This window comes from Nothoprocta perdicaria, unplaced genomic scaffold, assembly GCF_003342845.1.
Source record: "Nothoprocta perdicaria isolate Ctin4 unplaced genomic scaffold, notPer1 scaffold_8, whole genome shotgun sequence".
NCBI classification, from domain to species: domain Eukaryota; kingdom Metazoa; phylum Chordata; class Aves; order Tinamiformes; family Tinamidae; genus Nothoprocta; species Nothoprocta perdicaria.
The window spans coordinates 8,505,098-8,526,181 of record NW_020456087.1 but is presented as its reverse complement, the minus strand read 5'-3'; the positions used below and the strand labels follow the sequence as shown (position 1 = coordinate 8,526,181).

Sequence of the window (21,084 nt, the reverse complement as noted above, 5' to 3'; positions counted from 1 at the left end):
TGCGTGCTGAGCAGCGTGCGCAACAACAGGTACCGCCAACGGCCGCCGCCAACGGCCGCCAACGGCCACGGGGACCGCGGAAACGGGAGCGCCCGGGGGTGGGGGGGCCGTGCTGCGTGAGGCGGGGGAAATAACGGGAGGGCTGGAATTGTAGCGTATTGGGGGGGGGTCTGGATGGAGAAAACACCCCCGTTCCTAAAATACTCCGCATCTCCAGCCTGGGGGATCAGCTAGGGCTGAGCTTGCGCGCCGGCCTTTGTGCTACCTGGTAAACCGGGATTTGCCTCAGCTGTGAGCAGCACAAAGTTTCGGTTTCTGTGCTGCGGAAACTACCGCGTTTAGGGTTTTGTTAAATGCGTTAGCTTAAATATTAGAAGTCTCTTTCTGTGCCTTGGACTTGAGATGTGCCTGTGTCCTGCTCCTGCGCAGTTTTGTTTTGACTTAGCTGCTTAATTTCCTCGGCTGGAGTTTCTTAAAATGGGAGCAATTGCTCGCCGTTTATTTGTATAGGTGTAAAGATTTTTTTTATATATATATATATTAAAAAAAAAACAAAAAAAAAACAGAGCTCATCGTAGTACGTGGCCCCTAGATAGCACCTGGGCCAGCGAGGGAGGCAGAGCTCCTTGCGGTTTGGTAATGATGTGTTTGGGAAGCCGTGCAGATCCCGGCGTAGGAAATGGCTAATATTATTTCMCCTCCGCGTGCACAAAGATCCTCCTATTTGGGAAATAGGCTGCCAGTATTCTTGTGTGTAATTCACCTAAGCTAAAACTTACAGATGGCTGCTGCAAAACTGTGTGCAGTTGAGTCGTCCTGTGGCCACCACCCATCTTCGATTCCCGAGGGATCACAGAGCAGCTTGAGGCTTTTATTTATTTATTTATTCTCCTCTTTATTTTGAATCGTGGCAAGAGRGCTTTAACTGCAGTTCCTCGTTGTTCTAGATGGATGCAAATGTGATGTGAGAAGTCTCACTTTCAGTTACTCTGCTCTGTCGTGGTCTTATCTGGGCGYTGCGAGGCACAAACCTTATTCCTGGAAATGACTCGCTGGTCCAGACTCATCTTTCTTTGTCATTTATTTCTTGCCCCGTGAATCCTCAGGATGAGAATCATGGTGTAACATATGAGACCTGAGGCAAATACAGCAACGTAAWTTGGAGTTTTTACGCAAATAATCTCCAGAAACTGTTATGTTGGATTTTCATTGAAAAACAAACAAAAAAGCTAATTCTCCCCACCACCATCGCTACAATATGAGACTATCATRATTGAATGCTTTGCGAGCAGTCTATGTGATACAGTTTTTCATATGAAAAAGACTTGCTTTTGTGACCTGYTCAGAAACTTGTATGGCAACATCTGTTTTTAAAGGTGTTTTTGCAAATTCTGTTTGCACTGCGYTGCTCGAGACTGCTGTAAAATGTTCACCAGAAATAATTGCTTCTCCAGTACCTACTCACCAGCAGATTAATATAATTCCTGTGGTAARCTACAGGTAAAAAGCTATCAGAGCTGATAGAATTTTACATTACTGTGTTTTCTTGCTGATTTTAGTTATTTGCATTCTGCTGTTTTGTTTTGAAATGAGTGATACAGAGTGGGAAACATAATACTTGGTTATTGCAGCAGGCATTTTTTTGGTGAGCAATTGAGAAGTGTCTGTGTGGAGAGGGCTGAAGGGGAGAGTTYACATTAAACACACAACATTTTATTCCAGGTTACATTTTACATAGACTATTTTTTTCTTCCCTGTCAATAGATGAGCTTTAGTCTGCTTCAGTTTCCTCCTCCAATTTTCTTTTTCTTGCACAGTAACTTCCAGTAGCTGATTCTTCTACATGTAGCACCTCGAAGACTTGGTTTTAGTTTAACGAGCAGCTTAAGATTGAAATGAGATAGGAAGGAAAGCTAAGCCAAGCCACACTGCAGTTTGGTTCTTACTGTGCCCATATCTGTAAACTGGAGGCGTTGTGGCCGGTCAGAGGGTGCTTTCTGCCTTGTGCATTTATACCTGTGCTGGCCCCAGCTGTGCTGCCGGGCCGTGGAATGGCTGCAACCCCGTCCCTTTGCTTCTGTTTATTCATCTGTAACACAAGGATAATTAATATTTCCTTGTTACACTTGCAGGATGGGATTGTACATAGGAGAGCTATTTAACTTCTAAAGTAGTGGAAACGGAGGTTTCTAACTTCTCTCATGATTTAAATCGCAGTAAATGCTGTCTTTTGGAATTTTGTTTAAAACAAGGCCATTCTTTCATAAATCTTGTCAGGTTTTACGGTGACCATTTGGTGGAGAAATTTGAAGAACTTCCCCCTTATAGTTCRTAACTAAACAGAAATCTGTTTTTGTAAAACTGTGTGCTGCTCTTTAAGTCCACAGCAAGATTACCCAATTTTAAAGTTGTTTTTATACAATACAGAGACGACAACAACAACAGCACCCTACAATAAAAAAAAAAAAAAATCGTCATTAGAGGCCTCCTTGGGGACTTATAATACCAAAGGACTACAGGCAAGAGTTGTCACACTACTCATTAACGAAGTTTCTAGATACTCTCTTTATATAGGAAGGTAATGAGGTGTTTTTCTGCTCCTTGAAGTATTCAMTTTCTGTACTCTATGAAGTTGCAGATTTGCTTAAAAATCTGCATGTTAAGGCTCTGGAAAAATATTTTTGAGCAGCCTTTGATAATTACAACTGGAAAGATTTAAGAAACTCGGTAAGTGCACGCAAATAGTCAAAAACAGTGGTAACATTCTGACGAATGTAGCTGCTGGCAGTCATTTATCCAAAAAGATACATTTTAGGCCCAGTTCATGCTTGCAGTAGAGCTCAAGTCACCGCAAAATTTCATTTGCAAGGGAYAGCATATTGYTCCAAACTACTGCTTTAAGAGCTCYGGAACCAAGAGGATCTGACCACCTTCTAAAATTAAACCATCTACTTAAATTCAAAGTATTATATTAGTCCTTACAGTGATCTRCAGGTATCTCTTCCATTGACTGTTGAGCTGCTGCCTTTATGACAGTGACTGCAGCAAAATTAAAAACTACTCTGTTAAATCATCAATACCCTAGTTCCTGTGTGTGCGCGTGTTTTAATAGGATCTGGAGGGACAAGTTGTTTCTTCGTGGCTCTTGGCAGTTGCTAATGATCTCTGCCTTCACAAGCTGATTTTTTACACTAAGGTCTAAACGAATGCCAAGTGGGAGGGTGACGAACTTTCTGTGAGTCATTTCACTGTATGCAGCAGCTCAGAAAGGCCTCTTGAAGCAGTGGGAAATTTCTGTGCATCCCTTCTTCATGCACCTGTGAAATTGAGGCRTATAGCTTCTCCTCTAGCTGCTTGCAAAAGAGGATAGGAAGGTGTTGTGGTGTAGCTATATGTCTCTCTCTATATATATATATATATTTTTCCCCTCCTCTGTGTTTCACTTAAGATTGTCACTGTGGAAACAAAAGAGCCAAATTACAGTAAAACTATGGTATTTAAATGAAGTATTTATCTTGCAGAGTCACCAAAAAGCCTGTGTTGTCACTGGAGACAGTATTTGAGATTCTCCAACATTTCTCTTCAGTTGGAGCAGGCAGCTGTAATTGGCAAAAATAATGTAAATAAGTGTCTTACTCCTGTGTTTGTGTTGAATGGTTATGGGAAGCAAGGCCTTCCCGCCGCCCCCACCAAAGAACAGGAAAGTGCAGAATGAGTGTTCAGAAAAAACACATAGCAAAACTAAAGCTTGATATTTTCAGTAGTGAAAAATTCTGTAAAATTAGTGTTTTTGTTTTGTTTTTGAGCAGTGTGTGTAGATATGATTAAGATGCCACTATAGGACTCTATGGAACACAGATGAGAGGGAAACAGAGATTATATGGCACTGTGAAGAATAACAAAAATCAAATACTGAACTTGAACCATAGTCAGATTTGTTGATGGTAAAAGCTGTTATGTTTGGGAAAAAAAAAATGGTTCATGTTTTCATTGCCTAAGTTTTGAGGTGGAAGTTTTCTGTGTATCTCTGTAGTGCATAAAATGGAAATGGAGGGGTAAAACTGTCTTAGAATACTAATGAGTAGTGTCTTGTGAGCCCTGTGGCTTGGTGGCTTTAAAATTAATATGTGACAGTCACTTTCAGTGGAAATATGCATAGTGCAAAGCCAAGTTCTCTGCAAGATATAGGTGATTCAAAATGATTCTGCAGATTCCATTTGCGCTCTCAGCTTTCGGAATTAAGGCACTGAGAGTAGAAAATAGAGGCTTGATTGTGGCACTGACTGTGAACACCAATGCTGGCTGTTTCTGCTGTGTTCCCTGTCATACCAAGCTGTCTTCTACAGCTTTTGAGGAAAAGAAAGCTCAAAATATTGTCAGTGATGTTACCACGTCCAAGTGGAAGAGATGAATAAGTAGCAGATGTAACTAGTGATTAACTTTCAGGAAAGTGGAATGAAGTTATTTAATGTTAGATGCTTCGAAATGGGAAAATTTTAGATGCAGTAAAAGGAAAAGGCTATTACAGACTGCAATTCATAATTACTTGAAAATGTAGAATTTGACCTATATATATATATATATATATACACATATATATATATATAAATAAATTTACACTTATAATGATTGTTGGTTTGTTTGTTTATTTTTCATTCCTACTGGTTACTGTATTTTCCTAGAAAGAGATCTGAAGAATTGACAATGATTTGTAAGCTAGTGAAAATAAGGGCTTATATAACTCACTGCTTCGGTTAGCTACAGATTAATTGCTATCTGCATCTTGAGATGATTTCAGCTCTTGGAGCCGTTAGCAGTTTGACTGGTGTTCTTGCCCTGCTAACTATCAAGTGCAAAGCAGTGTTTGAATTGTACTCTAAAACTACCATCACTTTCATGTCTCCACTTCTGTAGCGTATAGAGAACTGGCATTTGTTCTTGTAGCAGCCTTCAATTGTTTGCGTAGTCCTCTTCCCCCTTCAGTTTGGGTTTGGAGTCCCTTGTGTGCTGCCTCTAGGACAGTAAGATGTTTCCCAGAATGGCCTGTATGTTCCATGGAATAGTGTGTAATTTTTTGCATGTGTCTGACTTAACCCAGAATGATTCCCTGCAGTTTTTTGGCCTTTTATAAAAATCTCTTTTTGTTCTTGCTCTTTTTTTTCAGGAATCTCCAGAAATTAAGTCTCTTTGGGGATATAAGCATTCTGCAGCAACATGGAAGTATATCAAATACATACCTCGGCAAGGTTGACCCTGATGGCAAAAAGATTAAGCAGTAAGTTCTGTTTATAAGTTACTAGAATCCTTAGCTTTTCATTTCTGAGATACCTGACCAAGCTTCAGGTCCTTTAATAGGATAAAAATGTTAAGAAATTATATTCTTATTTTATTTTTTCCCCCCTTAGTATTTACATGAAGCAAGCTCTGGGTTTTGTGTCTTTTTTTTTTTTTTTTTTTTTGTCTCGCACCCGGGTGAGAATACTTACTGTTCTCATTCCATTCGAGAAAACATGCTATATTAATGGCAAGGAGGGAGAGCCAGGGATTTGTTAACAGTACCTCAGTTGCTGTTACTCTCAGAAAGCATGAAGAAATGGGAAAGGGAAGTCATGTGATGCATTTCACAACTATATGCCAGACATCAGAATATTGAGGAAATGCMACAAGTACACTTGAAAGAAGATAGAAGTACAAACATTATTTGAGTTATATCTCAAAACTTGGTTATATATTTGCAGAATTCCTTGGAAATCTTAGTTTACAATGTGCCTGTTTAGTTCAGAGGTGTATTTTAGCTTGCTGTATTTAAACTGCAGTGCAGTCCTTAAACAATTAYAGTCAGAACACTTCAGCAGTTCTGTTAAAGCTTTCTACAGAGGAAAGCTAAAGTACTGTCATTAAACCTGGTCAATTTTTTTTTTCCCCCGGTAGTTTGGGAGTAGAGTAAGTCTGGCTTCTCTAGAGACTGCACTTTACTGTTTTTTAGTAGTTCTAGGATTAACCTACATACTTTATCAGATCAGTGTGTGTATGTGAACACAAACTAATTAACTTTTTTGTTTCTGACTTAAATTTGCAAAAAAATGCAAACACAGCTATGTATCCCATACTGTCTTTGTTATCCTGTTATGCTTACAATGTAGAACTTGGAGCAATTTGGGATTCTCCTTAACATGGGTATGGGAGTGCTGTGTGTGAGTAAAAGATAGCTTGATTAAAGCTCCTTCTTTAGTATTCTTTGTGGGAAGTTTAAAAAATACACAATTATATTATTGCCAGRGGCTTAAAGAACTATTTAAGCAGATGTTTATGCAGCTGAGTACGCAGCTAAATACTTCAAACAAATAACAAAAAATGCTATTCATAGTATGCATGCTTCTGAGCCGAGACATTGAAAGTTCATTAATTATCTAATGTGAAGTTAATCTTTCACATAGATATTGACATACTTTGCACATACTGGAATGAGCAAACAAATGCTGCTTGAGAGAGATATATAGATAGATAATAAAGCAGTGGGTTTGGAAAAACTGCTAGTTCTTTTAAAATTAAATCAAATCAGTGCAAACATCATCTGCAGTAGTAGCATGTACTTCAGGAGATAAATCCTTATGGCTTCTTAGTGTTGTCTCTTGCACTTGGGTGTTCGGATCAGTTGGAACGCCAGCAAGGATCCTGCTACCTCCCATTGAAAGATGCTGGGCAGCCTGCAGAGACAGTTGGCCATTGATAGTTGAGGATTTTGGAACTTGTATGGTAGTAAACTTTCCGTTGCTTCCTACAATTCAAACGCTCGGGAAAGAAAAACATGGCACTACCTTAAAACATTAACATTTAAACCTTAAAAGCATTAAGGYGGGTCCAACAGACCTTGAGTGAAATCTCAGCACAGAACCCCATCTAATAACAGCTAAGAATTATGCTGGGAAAGGGCCTTGCACCATATTTTCAGGGACCTACCTTTGTAGTAATCAGCATGTGCAATACATGGATTTGGTGGTGTTTTTTTCCATTTTTATGTGAGAGTTTCTGGTTATTTTCTAAAATTCTCTTTACAACTCAGTTTGTTACGGTGTGGAAGCTCAGCCTAAATAGCACATTTGTCTCGAGCTGAATAAAAAGTAGTCACTTAAACTTTGCTTTCTGAAATCTACTTTTCATGGTTAATCCATGTGGCTCAGGTAGTTTTGTTTCCGAAGGAGTTAGTTTAGACTCTATTACTAAACCTAACACTATGATAGTCTTTAATTAATGGGCAGCATATGGACCTTTTAGTAATGTTTGCTTCCTGTCCAGGCCCATCCATGCGTTTCATTACTGGTAGGACCATTYTCTGGCCTTAAACAGTAATTGACACTGCCTAGTCAGGCTTTGGTCTGTCCTCTGACTCTGAAAATGGTCTTTTTATTTATTTGTGAAAGTTCTGTAGTTTGTAGGATTTTTTTTTTCTCTTGGTCATTGGTGTGCTTCAGGGTGATGACAAGCATCTCAAAACATGACTGCCTTCTGTTTGCAGGATCCAAAGAGAAACTAATCACTCTTGCTGAGCAATCACTGGCTTAAATTTTGTTTTCTTGCRTGAGCTGAGCTTTGTTTATGTTCTGTGTTTATATTTACTAAATTAGAGTTCTTAAAGTTCTGTAAATGGGCTGCTGCACTGCACCCTAGGAGTGTAAGCTGGTATGATAATAGAGTGCTGAGTCTGAGAATTCCCTTCATGCATGTAAAGTTTAGAACACAGTTCAAATTATTCTTGTAAACTCCAGCTTGATGCAGTCACGTAATTAGGACTTGTATAAGTTTGTGCAAGAGCAAAAAAGCCCTTAGGATATTTGAAAGTTTTTGTTAGATAAAAAAAAAAGTAGAAAGTTAGATAAAAATGTAGGTATTTTTACTTCCTGTTCCTGTTCATTGTTAAAGTGCATAAATCCTAGAGGAATAATGTTTTAAACTTAAATGTTTTCAGTTACCTCAAGCACATTTTAAATGAGGTATAGGTGGTGGTATTGGTATTCTGAATATTTACATCTTGGGATTATTTTGTCACCTTTTCAGTAGCTTTGTAAAATAATACATGCTCTGTTAAATCTCACTGCTTGGAATATTCCCAAGTGCAGTATGTCACTGCAGCAACGGTCCCAGGGTCTTTCAGGAACATGTATGCTGAGATGGGGGAGTCTTTGCATTAATTGTGGGAGAAATTTGGGAGGTAGAAACCTCTCAATTCAACCAAATTTGGTAGAATTTTTCTGTTTGGGGAGGTCATTGGAGGATCTGCCTCAGACTTAAACATCAGCAGAAATAGTTTTGAAACAAATTGACAAAATTAAGTGACCTTGGGTCAAGTAGCACCGGATTTCTGCTRTTTTATTCCTACATTCTCTTAGAGCTTCTTTATCTGTGACTCTTAACCTGTTGTTTAAACCTGAGTTAATTTGTCACAGCTGCCAATTAAAAAGCAAACAAAACAAAAAAAAAAAAACCCATAAGGAAAGATCTGGAAGAGCTRTAGGCTTTAGGGCTGACTAGACCAGACAAAACAGTATAAAATATTCCTTGATTTATATAATAGTACATAGATAAATACAGTAATGACACCAACTCTTTTAGTCATAAAGGCAATTCATGCCTTGCAAATCCAGGGAATTCCTGGCAGAAGGAAGAGCACATATGCATGGAGGGTGAATAAGGATTAATTTGTTAACTTTCTTGATATAGAAAAATAAGGGACATCAGAGGGACTTGGTAGTAGGTTCTGAGCAAGCAAGAAGTGGGGGTGACTGTGCTCCAGAATTCCTTATTATTGGATGTATTGGCTGCTAAAAGCTTGTGGGGTTAAAGAGGAGATGGGGCAAGCTCACAGATCTAAGGTTCCTTTACAGTTGCTAAATACATAAAGGCACCTCTGATTCAGGATGTCTCGAGTTTGCAAATTTTTGAAAATGTGCAGAAGTCTTCAAGAAGTGTCGCTGTGTTCTTCCCTTGTGCCATCGCTCTTCCATATCTAGGGCTTTCTCTGCTCTYGGTCAGGATACTGGCCTACATAGACCTTGTTTTTTTTTGTTTTTTCTTTCTCTCTCTGCATGCTGTCTTATTTAGATATGTGGCTAAAACACTTTATAAAACTTCTGAGCTCAGTTAGGTGTGTGATAAATGCAGATACTCCTAACAAAGGAAAAGATGTTCCATGCAAAAGGTTCTCTGATCTGGGCCAGGGGAGCTTGTGTTAATTTTGTACTGTATGCATTTACATCATATTTCTTGAAGCTTGAGGGAGCTGTCATAGCCTGGCTCAAAAGATGAACTTCCCTTCTCACTGGCCAGACCTTGAGAGTGTGTCTGCTCAAAGAACACTTGGTACTAGGGCAGAGGGACTGTTTTGTGCCCTACCAGCTGTGGGATGGAGCCTGAGAAATATTTCATTAGAGGAGACTTGCGGAGTTTAATTCTACTACTAGAACTCATCTTAAAATATTTTATTGCCTTTTTAAATTAAGTACCTAATGCAGAAGAACTTCCATTTAAAAAAAAAAAAGTAAGGGGCTATGCATCACAGTAAGTGCSTTATAATCATACTATACAATAAGTGGTTTTGTCATCGATATTTGAGATTGAAATGCTGCTCCTGGGTCCAAGTTGTTGTGGTATAACTCAAAGCTGTTGATGCTTGAAAACCCTGTCATTTGTCACTCATCCCKGAATTTGGGATTATTTCAAGAATCTTTGTGTGTGTGTGTGTGTTTTTGTGGGGAGGTTTTTTGCCTTTTAATAAGAAAAATCAGGCACTTGGTTTCAGATGATTCTAACTTAGCTTCAAAACCAAGTTTCTCCCACTTTACAGTGGAAGCRGTTTTATTGTCAAGCTGAATTTGCAGTCCTGAAGAAGTTAGGCAAATACAAAACCTGTTTTCTTTTTTTAAATAAGAACTTTAAAAGGTTTTCMTATTTGCATAGCCTTAGTATGTGCGTGGGAGGATGTTAAAATGTGTGCTGGGAAACATGAAATGAAGGTTGAGATGGCACCGCTGTTTGCAAAAGATAAAGCACATAGTGTTTCTCAAGCTCGTTTGTGATTTTGACCCTTTAAGTGCAGTGAAGGTTAAATTGCTATGGGAGGTCTGCAGAGTCGGTCACTAAAACTTGTAGTTCATGAGAACCCTCATGGTAGCACCTTCCTGCAGAGTAAGTCATAAAAGGAACAATAGTTCTTGAGTAAAAATAGTTTAGTATGCATTGGTGAGACTAAASCATGCTTAATAGCATCATCATCTGTTTTGTTTTTTTACTTGCAGAATACAACAGCTGTTTGAAGAGATCCTAGGCAATAGCAGGCAATTGAAATGGCTCTCCTGTGGGTTCATGCTCCAAATAGTAACTCCCACGTCGTTGTCCTCCTTGTCGAACCCCATAGCCAACACCATGGAACACCTGAGCTTGCTGGACAACCACATCCCTGGGAACACCACCCTGATCACCGCGGTGGAACTGGAGCGCTTCGTGAACCTGCGCTCGCTCGCTTTGGATTTCTGTGATTTTACAGCGGAGATGGCGAGAGTCCTGGCTGACAGCAACCACGTGCCTTTGCATCGACTGTCTCTTCTGGTRCACAGCGTTTCCATAATGCACAAGTCCTTGGACAGTATGCCAGAAGACGAGAACTGGAAGGCGTTGACACGCAACAGCGCCAACCTTCGGGTCTATATAATGGCCTTCGATGTCAAGAGTGATGATATGTTAAGGATTCTTAAGCCCAGTATCCCCCTAGAGAGGATTCACTTTGACAGCTACATCACTTGTGTTTCAGGGGCCGTTGTTGATCTCATATCCAGGCAGTACGACAAGTTCCTCACTCATTTCATACTAATGAATGATGTGATAGATATGTCAGGCTTCCCAGATCTTAGTGACAACCGGAATGAAGATCCACTTGTCTTGCTAGCCTGGAGGTGCACAAGACTCTCTCTTCTAGCTGTTCATGGTAGGTAACACATTGCATTCGTATAGTATGTGAGTTAAATAATTTTAATGCTCTAGCCTTTATAGTCATAGTGTTTTAGTGAGAGTGTTGCTCAAAAGTGGCAAAAAGCATAAGCTCTTGTAACTTATACAAGATTTTCATGTCTGGCAGCTGGGGCTGGGTATGAGAACATGAGCACTGATAACACTTGCTGCTTTACCATGAGTTCACATTGCTGTTAGGATGAGATGGTTGTGCCTCCTGCTCGTGAGTAATATGGATTAAAATCCCCCAAGGCTGAGGGGAGGAAGTTTATTAGCTGTATTGGTAACACTTTGCCAGCAGATGAAGGCAGTGAAAGGAATTTCAGACTGTACTGTTTTAAGAGTGGAAAAGAAATAWTATGTGGAGGAGATTGCCCTGCTGAGTGCATTGGTGTTTTATAAGTAATGCCACAGCTAGGTTTGTATCACCTATATATTAGGTATATGATTTTAAATGGAAAGAGGCTTGCACTTCTGCATTCAGCTTTGTAACAAGTACGCTACTTGCTGAAAGTTACAATTGCCAGGCAAATTTAAGGCAAATAACCAATGTTATAACCAAATTTATAAAATAATGTAAAAATGGTCTATATAAAGTGCAGTTTTTAGCAGTTTGTCTTCAATGTTTGGTTAAAAGTTTGAGGGCTTGATAGAGATTTTTAAATGTTATCTGAAAGTAACCATCCTAATGCAGGAGAGTCCTGCAAGGTGCCCTGTCAGCTTGGAAATGTGCCTTTGGGCCTGTCATTCCTGTCTAGTCGCAGACCGGGCCTGTTCAGTGGAGTATCTGGTGCTGTGCAGCGCTCTTGGCAAGCCAGCAGCTGCAGCTCTGGGCAGCACTTCCTGGTCGCTGGGCTTTTTCTTTGGACAGATGCAGGAGAGGCCTTGGGCAAGGAATGGCCAAGTACTTCCCTTCCCCAGGCACAGGAATTCACGTCCTTCCCCCCCTTYATAGGAGAAGCTTTTTATAAACCTCCTTATCTTTGAGCTATTCAGGGGACTTCTTGGACGTTGTAGATCGCAGATTATATATGGCAGTGGGTATATTTTCCTGTAAGGAAAWATTCTTAGGAGGAAAGATCTAGGATGCTGTGATGCTGCAGTAGAGGAACTTATCCTCACGCTTGTGTCTTCTGCTGTTTGCCAAATAATGAACTTCGGTGCCACTTGTTAAGGCTTTTTGTGACACTGCCAAGCTTCCTTCAGGAGGAAAGGAGGTTTTCTTCCTTTCAGAGCTTTTAGTTTGCCCTGAGTAGGACTTAGCTCTAGATACAGCATTGGCTGCCACTTGTCAGTGGCCAAAAGAGGAGGAGAAAAGAAACCCTAAAAATACTTTTCATTGGATGCCTAAAGGTTTTGTTCTGTCATTAGTGRGAAGTATCAGTTCCAACAAGGTGACATCCTCAGAAGCAGAAGAAACCTAGGGAAGGGTTTAAGGGTTTTCCTGTGGGATGAAGGGAATGTGTGAAAAAGATGGGGAAGGGGATGGACAAGGTAGGATAGGAGCAGAGTGGGATAATCTGGCATACAAATAAAGTTACTGAGAAAGTTCAGATAAAACATAAAACTCTATTAAAGGTTTTATGTTGCTTGTACAGTCATAACTGGAAAGTGTTGAGTTCCTTCAAATCCTGCCAGGAATATGATGGGTACAGCTTGAGTGGCTCCTTGGGTGCAGTATCCTGTTAGGGGTGAAGAGTCAGCAGATGAGAATGGCAGAAGCAGCGTGTCCCTGATTCCTGATACACTGGAAATGAGCCAAAGGGATGTGGGCAAGTTTCCTTGTCCAGGATGTSCTTTGAGCAACACATTTACAGGACAACTACAGACATCTCCTCTAAACAGCAGGAGAAAGTAACAGATGCAGCAGCGAGACTCTCTTTAATCAGTTCTCCTGGCTGGCCAGAAGTCCTTTCTCCATTGGGCATCCAGTGTCTTCCTGTGGCCCCGGACATAACCAGGTATCTTAATTGCCCTGCTGAAGCCCAAGTCACAGCTGGTTTTTCTTCCTCAGAGACTTAAACAGGCCGCAGCGCGGAATCCGTGCGGTGCTTAGCGCCTGCCAGACTGGGAGCGAAGGCAAAACGAGCCTTTCCTTTGCAGTGCAAGGACTAATTGGGCAGAGCTCCCCCCTGAGAAGGGGATTTCTCAGGTGGTTTCTGCCTGGCGTCTGAGTAAGGGGGAACTTGGTGTTTGCTGGGGCCAACATACAGAAAACCAGCAGGTAGCCGGGGAATAGATGTTGCTAAACAGGGAAGCTAGTGCTCACCCAGGGGAGAAGGGGGAAGCTTTATAATTATGTTTGGCTGCAGGCATAATAACAAGCTCAGGGAAAAAAAAAAAAAAAATATATATATATATATATATATATATATATATATGACTTACTGCCTGGAGAGGTTTCTAAATTTTAATGCAATGAAATCAAAAGTCAAGTTTTTGGTTTTGTTTTTTTCCTCACACTTTCCTCATACAATTTTAGATTGATCCTTTTATGCATTGACTCACTGGTTTGCTTACTTCAGTTCTACCTATTTATGCTACTAGGTGGATTGGAGGAGGTCTGAAATTATAGATAGCGCTTAAGTTGGTRTAAAGAAGTCTGTTTTTTCTACAGATGGTTTAAAAAAAAATCTAGGAAAAAAAATACCAGAAGTATTTTTATCCTTTTTTTTTTTACCCTAGGAAACACAAAACAGGGCTTGATGACTCAGGGAGGAGGGCAGGGAGGAGCTTTGCTGCAGGGGAATTCTCATCATCTTCTATCTGGCAGATGGGCAGGGAAAGATGCTGAGGTGCTGTGGGATGGAACCCTTCATAAGGTGCCTTGCAGGAGGATGATGGAGCAATGTTTCTTTTTCTCCCTAGGTTACACAGTTTGGGCTCATAATCTCATTGCAATTGCTCGTCTKCGTGGCTCCGATCTGAAAGTCCTTGAAGTCACAGAGGAGAGCATCGACTTTGACCAGGGCGAGCTGGCTGACCAGGACGTGGATCCCGTGCACAACCTCATAGAGCAAGTATCCCTTGGCTTGGGGCGCCCCTGGCACGCGGTCATGGACATAGAGCTGCTCAGCGTCTTCACTGAGCCCACCCGCCACTTTTATAGGGAGATGCAAAGCTTCAGTGAAGGCATTTAGCTCGTTATCTACAATTCCTGTGGTTACATATGCAAGTAGGGTCCTATTATGTTTTTTTTTTTCAGTAGCGTGAATTAACCCCTTTTGTGCTGTGTTTAATCAGTATTAGCTATATAGAATTATCTATGTGTATTCTACTTCTTGATCAAAGAACGTAGTCGGGTATTGGTTTAGAAGCTGAAAGTGGCAGTGTTTAGGGCTTTCACGGTTAATGGACTTGGCTACCAGACCTTACAGGTCTGCGGCCAAAGGCTGTCTGAGGTTGCCGGCTAACTTTATTTTTATTGAGTAACTGCGTTTTGAACCATTTTACTGTTAAATCGGAGTCCCGTGCGCAGGAGCCAACTCTTTCTAGTACCCATAGCCTGGGGCATTCATACGCCGTCGTTATTCGCTTTACCTGCTCGCAGGCTGCCAAGAGGCTTGGCGGGAAGAGCAGAGGCGCCCGGGCTGCTGCCAGCGGGAATTTCCCTCCGCTTGATCCCGCTCGCTGCCCTGCGCAGCCTCCGGGAAGCAGCAGCCCTTCCCGTGCGGGCACCCGCAGATCCACTCCATAAGCTGCAGCCTTTCTCGTTAGTTTTTCTCTGTTCTTTTTCTATTTTAGTTCTTTTCTAAACTCATCCCAGCTTATCCCATGCCCTGCCATGTTCCTTAGCCGTTAGCTTTGGGCTCAGGCTTAGCAGAATAAAGCAGAACGCGCGCTCCGATGGGGTAAAAGCAGAGCCGTGAGGATCTCCATCCAGGTCAAGGTCTACACCTGCAAACAAACATTAGTCGTGAAATCCCTAGCAACCGAGTCACTGGATTTTCTCTGTCAGCGCCTGTGTCAGCTGCCAAAGAATAGATTAAAAACGAAGAAGTGCCCACATGCTGGCAGGGGCCGGCCAGCTTCTGGCCAGCCAGATACTGCTAGATTGTAATATATAAGGTCGAATTTCGACCTGTGGTAACACAGCTGTGCTGTGGCTCAGTCAGCAACCTCAGAACTCTTACACAAACATGCACCTGTTTCACTGTGAATAGTGAATGTAAAGGAAGGGAAGGAAGCAGATACAAAGCTTGTTCTATCACAGGTATGAGCTGCTACGATGCATGAAGAACATTCCATGAAGTATGTTTTAAAATCTTGTTATATCTGAGAGGCTTTAAAAGCCGATTTAACTGTTTCAGGGCAACCGCGGTACAGACGTGGTCTCTGTGAGACTTCCACCTGACCCCAGTTTTAAGTGGTACGAATGTTGTGCATTTAATGTTTAAAGGACAGTCTGCAATAATAAAGTAAGTGGCCAACGTGGGTGCCCAGCAGTGCTGAGACCTGGCTGCTATATTGTAAGCTTTGGAAAACACAATTTATGCAACAGATGTCCAGATATGATTCTATTTATGGAAAAGTTTATATGTGTTTTACAAATGGTTTTACCATCTTATATTAAAATGACCTTTTGACAGGTGTGCGCTGTTTTGTCTCCAGTGAGCACATACCATGCGGATTTTATATGTACATCAGTAGAGTGAATCCACTGGCACAGTGTGTGTATATGCCAGATGTGGTGAGATTTTATCTAATAAATGTGATCAGAATAATAATAAAAAAAACTCCTGACAGAAAATGTAAGGAAACCAGCTGAATGTTTGAACTGATGACTGATGTTGTATGGTTTATGTTAAATGTATATTCTTTTAATCAATGAATAAAGCATTAAAAATTGATCACTGTACAAAATATTTTATTGTATCAGCATGAGGATTTTTAGAATTAAACTGCAACAATCATCCTGCAGCTGTGTATAACCTGGTAGCTCCCGTTGTGCTTAGGTCAACAAAATTTAGAGTCTAAAATAAGTTGTACCGTAAAATTTTCCTATTTGGCTGATACTTTGTTAAGGGTTTTGAGGCGGAGGGAGGGAGGGGAAGGTGCTTGGCTAACGCTCAGCTGCTCAGAGCAGTCAGCACAAGCAATATATCACGATACRACCTACTAGAGTGATCCGGCACATTGTGGACTATAGAACATAGCAGACAACTCTTGGAGAAATCCCTGCATCCGTTGCAATCGCTTAAATCAAACTCTGATGTGCTCTAGAGAAATGTGTAGTGCTCTTTGATGTCCCACTATTAAATAGACTCTGAACACCGACCTCGCTTCAGTTTGGCCTTTATCCGTGCCCGGCGTGCGGTRCTCCAAGTCGCCGCTCCCGCTTCCCGGCCTCCTGCCACGGGAGCCGCGTCGCCTCTTGCTTAAGGAATCCCCTGTGCTGTGGACAAGATGCAGGCAAGGGCATGGAAAAACCTGCACCGAGAGGAAAAGTGGCTCTGTGTGGGCCATAAGAGGAGGTAGATTTTATTTATTTATTTATTTATTTWCCTGTTTTATAAGCCTTTTCCTGTTTTCCTGTTTTATAAGCCTTTTGGGAACCGGGCTTGGGCCAGTCACGTCTGCAGCGTTGCAGGTGCGGCAGCAGTGGGGGGTTCTGCATCGTGGGGCTGCCGGGGTGGCCCTGCCGGGGTCGGTGTCTCCGGCTGGAGGGAGCAGGGTCACCTCYTAACCAGAGCTACGGGTGCTGCCGCGCTCGAGCTGGTGGCCGTGAGGCTGTGGGAACTGCTTACTTACCCTCTTGCCATATAAATGCATTCTCATTTTTTCAGTCTAACCTATTTTCTGCTTTGCTTTTAATTAACCTCCTCATTGCAAAGGCAGGATAAGGGAGTAGGAGGGAGGCTTGCGGTAGAGATGTGCAGCCCTGTCCGTTCTTGCAGTTACAACCACGCTGTCTATAATGTTTTACTGTATGGGTAGATGGCCGTTAGGAGCACTGCCCAGCTGCTGCGGCTGAGGGTCTGGGTGGGAATGCAAGTTCCTTGTAGGTACCAACTGCTGTGGGACCCTTGGGTTTTCAAGCATGGGGAGTCTGGTCATGAGTAGGGTGAAGTTTGGAGCTTGAGAAGCTTCAAAAAAAAATATTTTTTTTTTTCTAGCAATATGTAAAAGTAGTTGCTGCTGTTAATGTTTCTAGCAGGGGTCTGAATTAGGATTATCAGGATAGAGAGATTAGAAGCGAAGCAATTTTAAACCAAAGGCTAGCGAAGCAAGACGGTCCTGCGGCGGCAAACAGGGTTGGCACGAGGCGCTGCCGGCCGCCTGGCTTTGCCCGGGGTTAGGGAAGCCTGGACCGGATCCCGCCTTTTCCTCTGTGCAGACACTGAGCTCGGCTTAGTCCTGCTGGATTCACTGTGCCCTGGAACCCGGCTCAGGGCTCAAAGCTGGGAGGCCTTTGGTTGAGGCAGCRGGTGTTTTCCCCCACATAAACACTTCTCACTTGGGCCGAGCTTGTTCAGTGCAGGGGCGTTTCCTTGTCCTGTTTCTTTYTGCATAAATCTGAAATTCTTTTAACTGCTACTTTGCAAGTAAAAGCACATTTTTTTTCCCATTAATAAGTCAGAAATTCTTCCTTTGCCTCTGTGGGATGAGCTAATCGGGGCTTGTTCTGCCTTCTCCTAGTCCCRCCAGCTTTTATTTTGTCTCGCGCTTCATGTATCCTTGTGGGCAAGCCCTGCACTGCTGGGGTGGAGGAAGGCAGGGTTGTTTGGAGGCGGGTAACTGAGTTAGGAGCTAGAATAAAGATTTGGCCTCCACAGAGACAGCGCTCCGTTTGTTCAGGGACAGCCTTAAGTAGCCCACAAACCTTAAGGCAAGTTTTAAAAAAATGGTTCTTGTGATGGTTTTATTATCAACTTAATGACTTTTGTTTCTGCAAGTAGAAAATGGTTGATGGCTCTACCTGGTACTTGGTAATTCTGGCTGTTCCGGAGACTGARATCAAGGGCAAAAAGGTGAAATTAGTTTCCTTTAGAACTTAGCTCAGGGCTTTCATGCAGACTTAGAGTCTTCAGAAAGCAAAGCTGAGCCTAAAGCACTGTAACAGCTGGATTGAACAGCAGCTAAAACCATTCAGCAGGGACAAACCTCAAGTGTCTGGTGCCAGAATCGGTCAGTGACGAGCCAAAGTACAAAGGTTTAYGGGAATGGCTTTGAGGACTAAACCAGAAACATAAAGGAGAATAATTTGCAAGAATGAGCCCTCAAAAAAGTTTGGTAAARCAGCTGAGATCAGCAGAGCAGCTGAGATAACGTTTAGAGCAAAGCAGCGCTGGTGAGCTGCAGGAGAAGAGCTGCCGTGGCCGAGCAGGGCAGCGGCACTAATGGTCCCTGGAGAGGTTTCGGTGAGGGCGAATGTGGGCTGTGGTGGCTGGTGAGAGTGGAGCAAAGGCAGGAGCAAAGGCGGCTCCTGAACCGTGTTGAAGCGGGAGGCTGCGTGGGGGGAGAGGATGGGAAGTGCTGCTGCTGCTCRGGGAAGGGCTTTTCTAGGCCTGCTTCTCTCTGTATTTTAAAGGTGCCTTACCCCAAAACTGCTGCCCCCAAGCTAGGCAGTTGCTTAACACCCTGCCCCATGTCTGTCACATGAAGCAGGTGAAGAAGCTGGGCCTTGCCTAACACACTAGCAACGTCCCAGGAGAACTAGACAACCAGCCTCCTGCTTGGACACACAATTTGTTGTTTCTGCAGGTTCAAGCTTAAGCTTTTCAGGTTCTTTTGCCTCCTCCTCYCCCCTGCCTTTTACTTTTCTCTCTTTTCACAAGGCCTGGCTACCACAACGAAACATGTGCAGACACAGTCTATAGCAAAGGCCTCTTACATTCCTTAAGTGACCCTGTTTTATAAAAATTATGGATGTTTTCCCAAGAGTACATCCCTGCTGGCCTTTCTGGGCAGTTGGGATAGGGAATCCCACCTCTCCCAATTCCCTTGGCGAGCAGGCCGGCTGGCAAGCAGGGCAGAGCTGCCACGTSTCCCCCTTGCAGCTTCAGGAGCTGCGGGGCCTTCTCTGCAGCGCTGCCTCCTCCCAGGGGCAGCAGCTCCAGGGGCCACCAGGCACCACGGGGCAGTTACAGACCTGCCCCTGCCCTGCCTGCTCTCGCCCCAAGCACCGGAGCCGGGCCCGGCCCCAGGGCTGACCCCACTGCTGGGAACAGGGGGAGGAAGAGCCCTACATTCCCCTTCCTCACTACTGGGAGGGCAGCTGCYCTCTGTGAAGCTCTGCGGCACCTCAAAGACACCTACAAGGAAAGGGAGAGCCTAGGGATAAAGCAGGGAACGCTCTGAATTCCTCCTCCCTTCCTCAGCTATTTCTGCAGTTCCACAACAGACTGCACAGCCTGGAGCAGGGAAAGGAAAGGTTCATCTCATCAGCTACGTTTTCAGCAGGTTTTTATTAATCAAAACATTTTCACATTTTATTCATAAAGCAAGTGTAGCTTTTGGCATGCAAGGATCCCCTGTACAGCTTAACAAGGACAAGCCGCTGGACTATTTAAACCATTGCCCACCTGATTTTATACATCTCTGAAGAGATTACTCAAATTAGAAATACTTAAAAGTTACTATTGTACAACAGAAACCACTTATTCACAATATTCATAGTTACTTCATTCTTTATTTACAAAATACTATCCTGAGAATTCTCTATTAAGCTTCAATTTGAGCAAAGTAGTTTATATATATCCCTAAGTAACAAACGGTTACTTAACTGAGCGTTAGAAAAACCCCATGTGAGGGCAGAAACGGCACCTTGTGTCACTCAACACGGTCAAGTCTGGTGCTGGGGCTCTGGCTGCTCCCCAGCCGATGGCGGTGGCTGAGGGGGCTCAGTCCTGTTCTCAGGAGGCGGCGGTGGCAAAAATCCAGGTCGCGGAGGTGGGTAGTGAGGAAAAGATCTCATTGGAAATGGAGTTCGCACTGTGTGAAGAGCAGAGGAGCTGAGTTAATGGCAATGCTCCTCCCGCCAAGCCGAGTGCTCTGCAGGGCCTGCCCAACAAGCTGCCCGTGCTGCTGCAGGAGCCAGGCCGGGAGCCCGGGGCAGGCGGAACGTCTGCCCCCCGGGCACAAGGCGAGTGCCGTGGCCGGGGCTGTTATCCAGGTGCTGCTGCCGCCACCTCCTCTGGTCAGACACCTGCAGCTCCTCTGGCAGCCCAGTTACTTTACTACAGAGGTACTTGGAAAGACAAAACGCTTAGTTCTTCACAGGTGGAGCACAGAGCAGTAAAAAACACTGACAAGCCCTTCTGTCTAACATTTATATCTTGCTCCACTAAAATTCCAAGGGGAACCAATTAACAGGGGCATCCCCAATGCAATGTCGTACGGACACCAGTATATCCCAACGGGAGGTATGCAGCAAAGCTGAAATACTCCCCCTAYAAAGATGGGACTTTTTAAGCAAATGAATGATACAACCTCTTAGGAAGAAATGGATTAAGGAAAGCAGCTACGTGCTTCCTTACCTCCAAAGAAACACCCCTGAACTGCTGCAAGGTGTTTGTATTTTATGGTCAAGGCCAGTGTTTGTAAAAGAACATTATCAATGTGAGCAACTGAGAAAAGGCACAGTGACTCCCACCAGCAAAGATGCTCCCGGTTGAACTGAGGAGCAGCACTCCCCCCGTGCTCATCCATCCCCTGCACAGAGCATCGCTCCTCATGAGCTACTTACTTGGCAAGGGCGGCCGCGGAAGCGGGAAGTCTCGTCCTGGGAAGCACTCCGGCGGCCCGTACATGCCAGGGGGAGGAAGAGGAGGAGGAGGAGGAAAGGGGGGGCCTCTGCGCAGGAAAGCTCCTCTCGAATCCATGGGCAGCGGCGGAGCCCGGACGGGAGGGAAAGGCGGCGGGGCGAAGGCCGAGCTGCTCCCTTCGCCCCCGGGTGCCAGAGATCCATCGGGGAGTAAATTCTGCAAGGCCGTGAAACAAGAGGTCAGCTCRGGGAGAGGGAAAATCTCCCACCCCATCGAGCCCCTTTTGCTGCAGGCTGACAGGATGGTTAATAATAATAATAATAAACCAGGTTAATAAACCTGGTGTGGCTCTGAGTGCCCGAGCAAGACAGCTCTA

General features: G+C 43.4%; 2 protein-coding genes across 2 annotated transcripts in view; one reads left to right on the top strand and one right to left on the bottom strand.

Moving 5' to 3' along the window:
• The first annotated feature begins 6 nt into the window (after window positions 1–6).
• Window positions 7–16,182, top strand: FBXO33 (F-box protein 33). The gene is made up of 4 exons (XM_026051808.1): window positions 7–29; window positions 5,165–5,275; window positions 10,293–10,978; window positions 13,870–16,182. Exons 3-4 carry the CDS (start codon window positions 10,360–10,362, stop codon window positions 14,139–14,141), a joined length of 891 nt encoding a protein of 296 aa, XP_025907593.1. The 5' UTR covers window positions 7–29; window positions 5,165–5,275; window positions 10,293–10,359; the 3' UTR covers window positions 14,142–16,182.
• Window positions 16,183–19,487: 3,305 nt separating this feature from the next.
• The window catches only part of MIA2 (MIA SH3 domain ER export factor 2), a 34,197-nt gene continuing 32,600 nt past the window's right edge, over window positions 19,488–21,084 (bottom strand). Inside the window, exons 28-29 of the mRNA XM_026051753.1 lie at window positions 20,690–20,924; window positions 19,488–19,935 (exon numbers count right to left, since the gene is read on the bottom strand). Coding sequence (XP_025907538.1) covers window positions 19,787–19,935; window positions 20,690–20,924 — 384 coding nt within the window. The 3' untranslated portion in view covers window positions 19,488–19,786. The remainder of the gene's footprint in view (window positions 19,936–20,689; window positions 20,925–21,084) is intronic.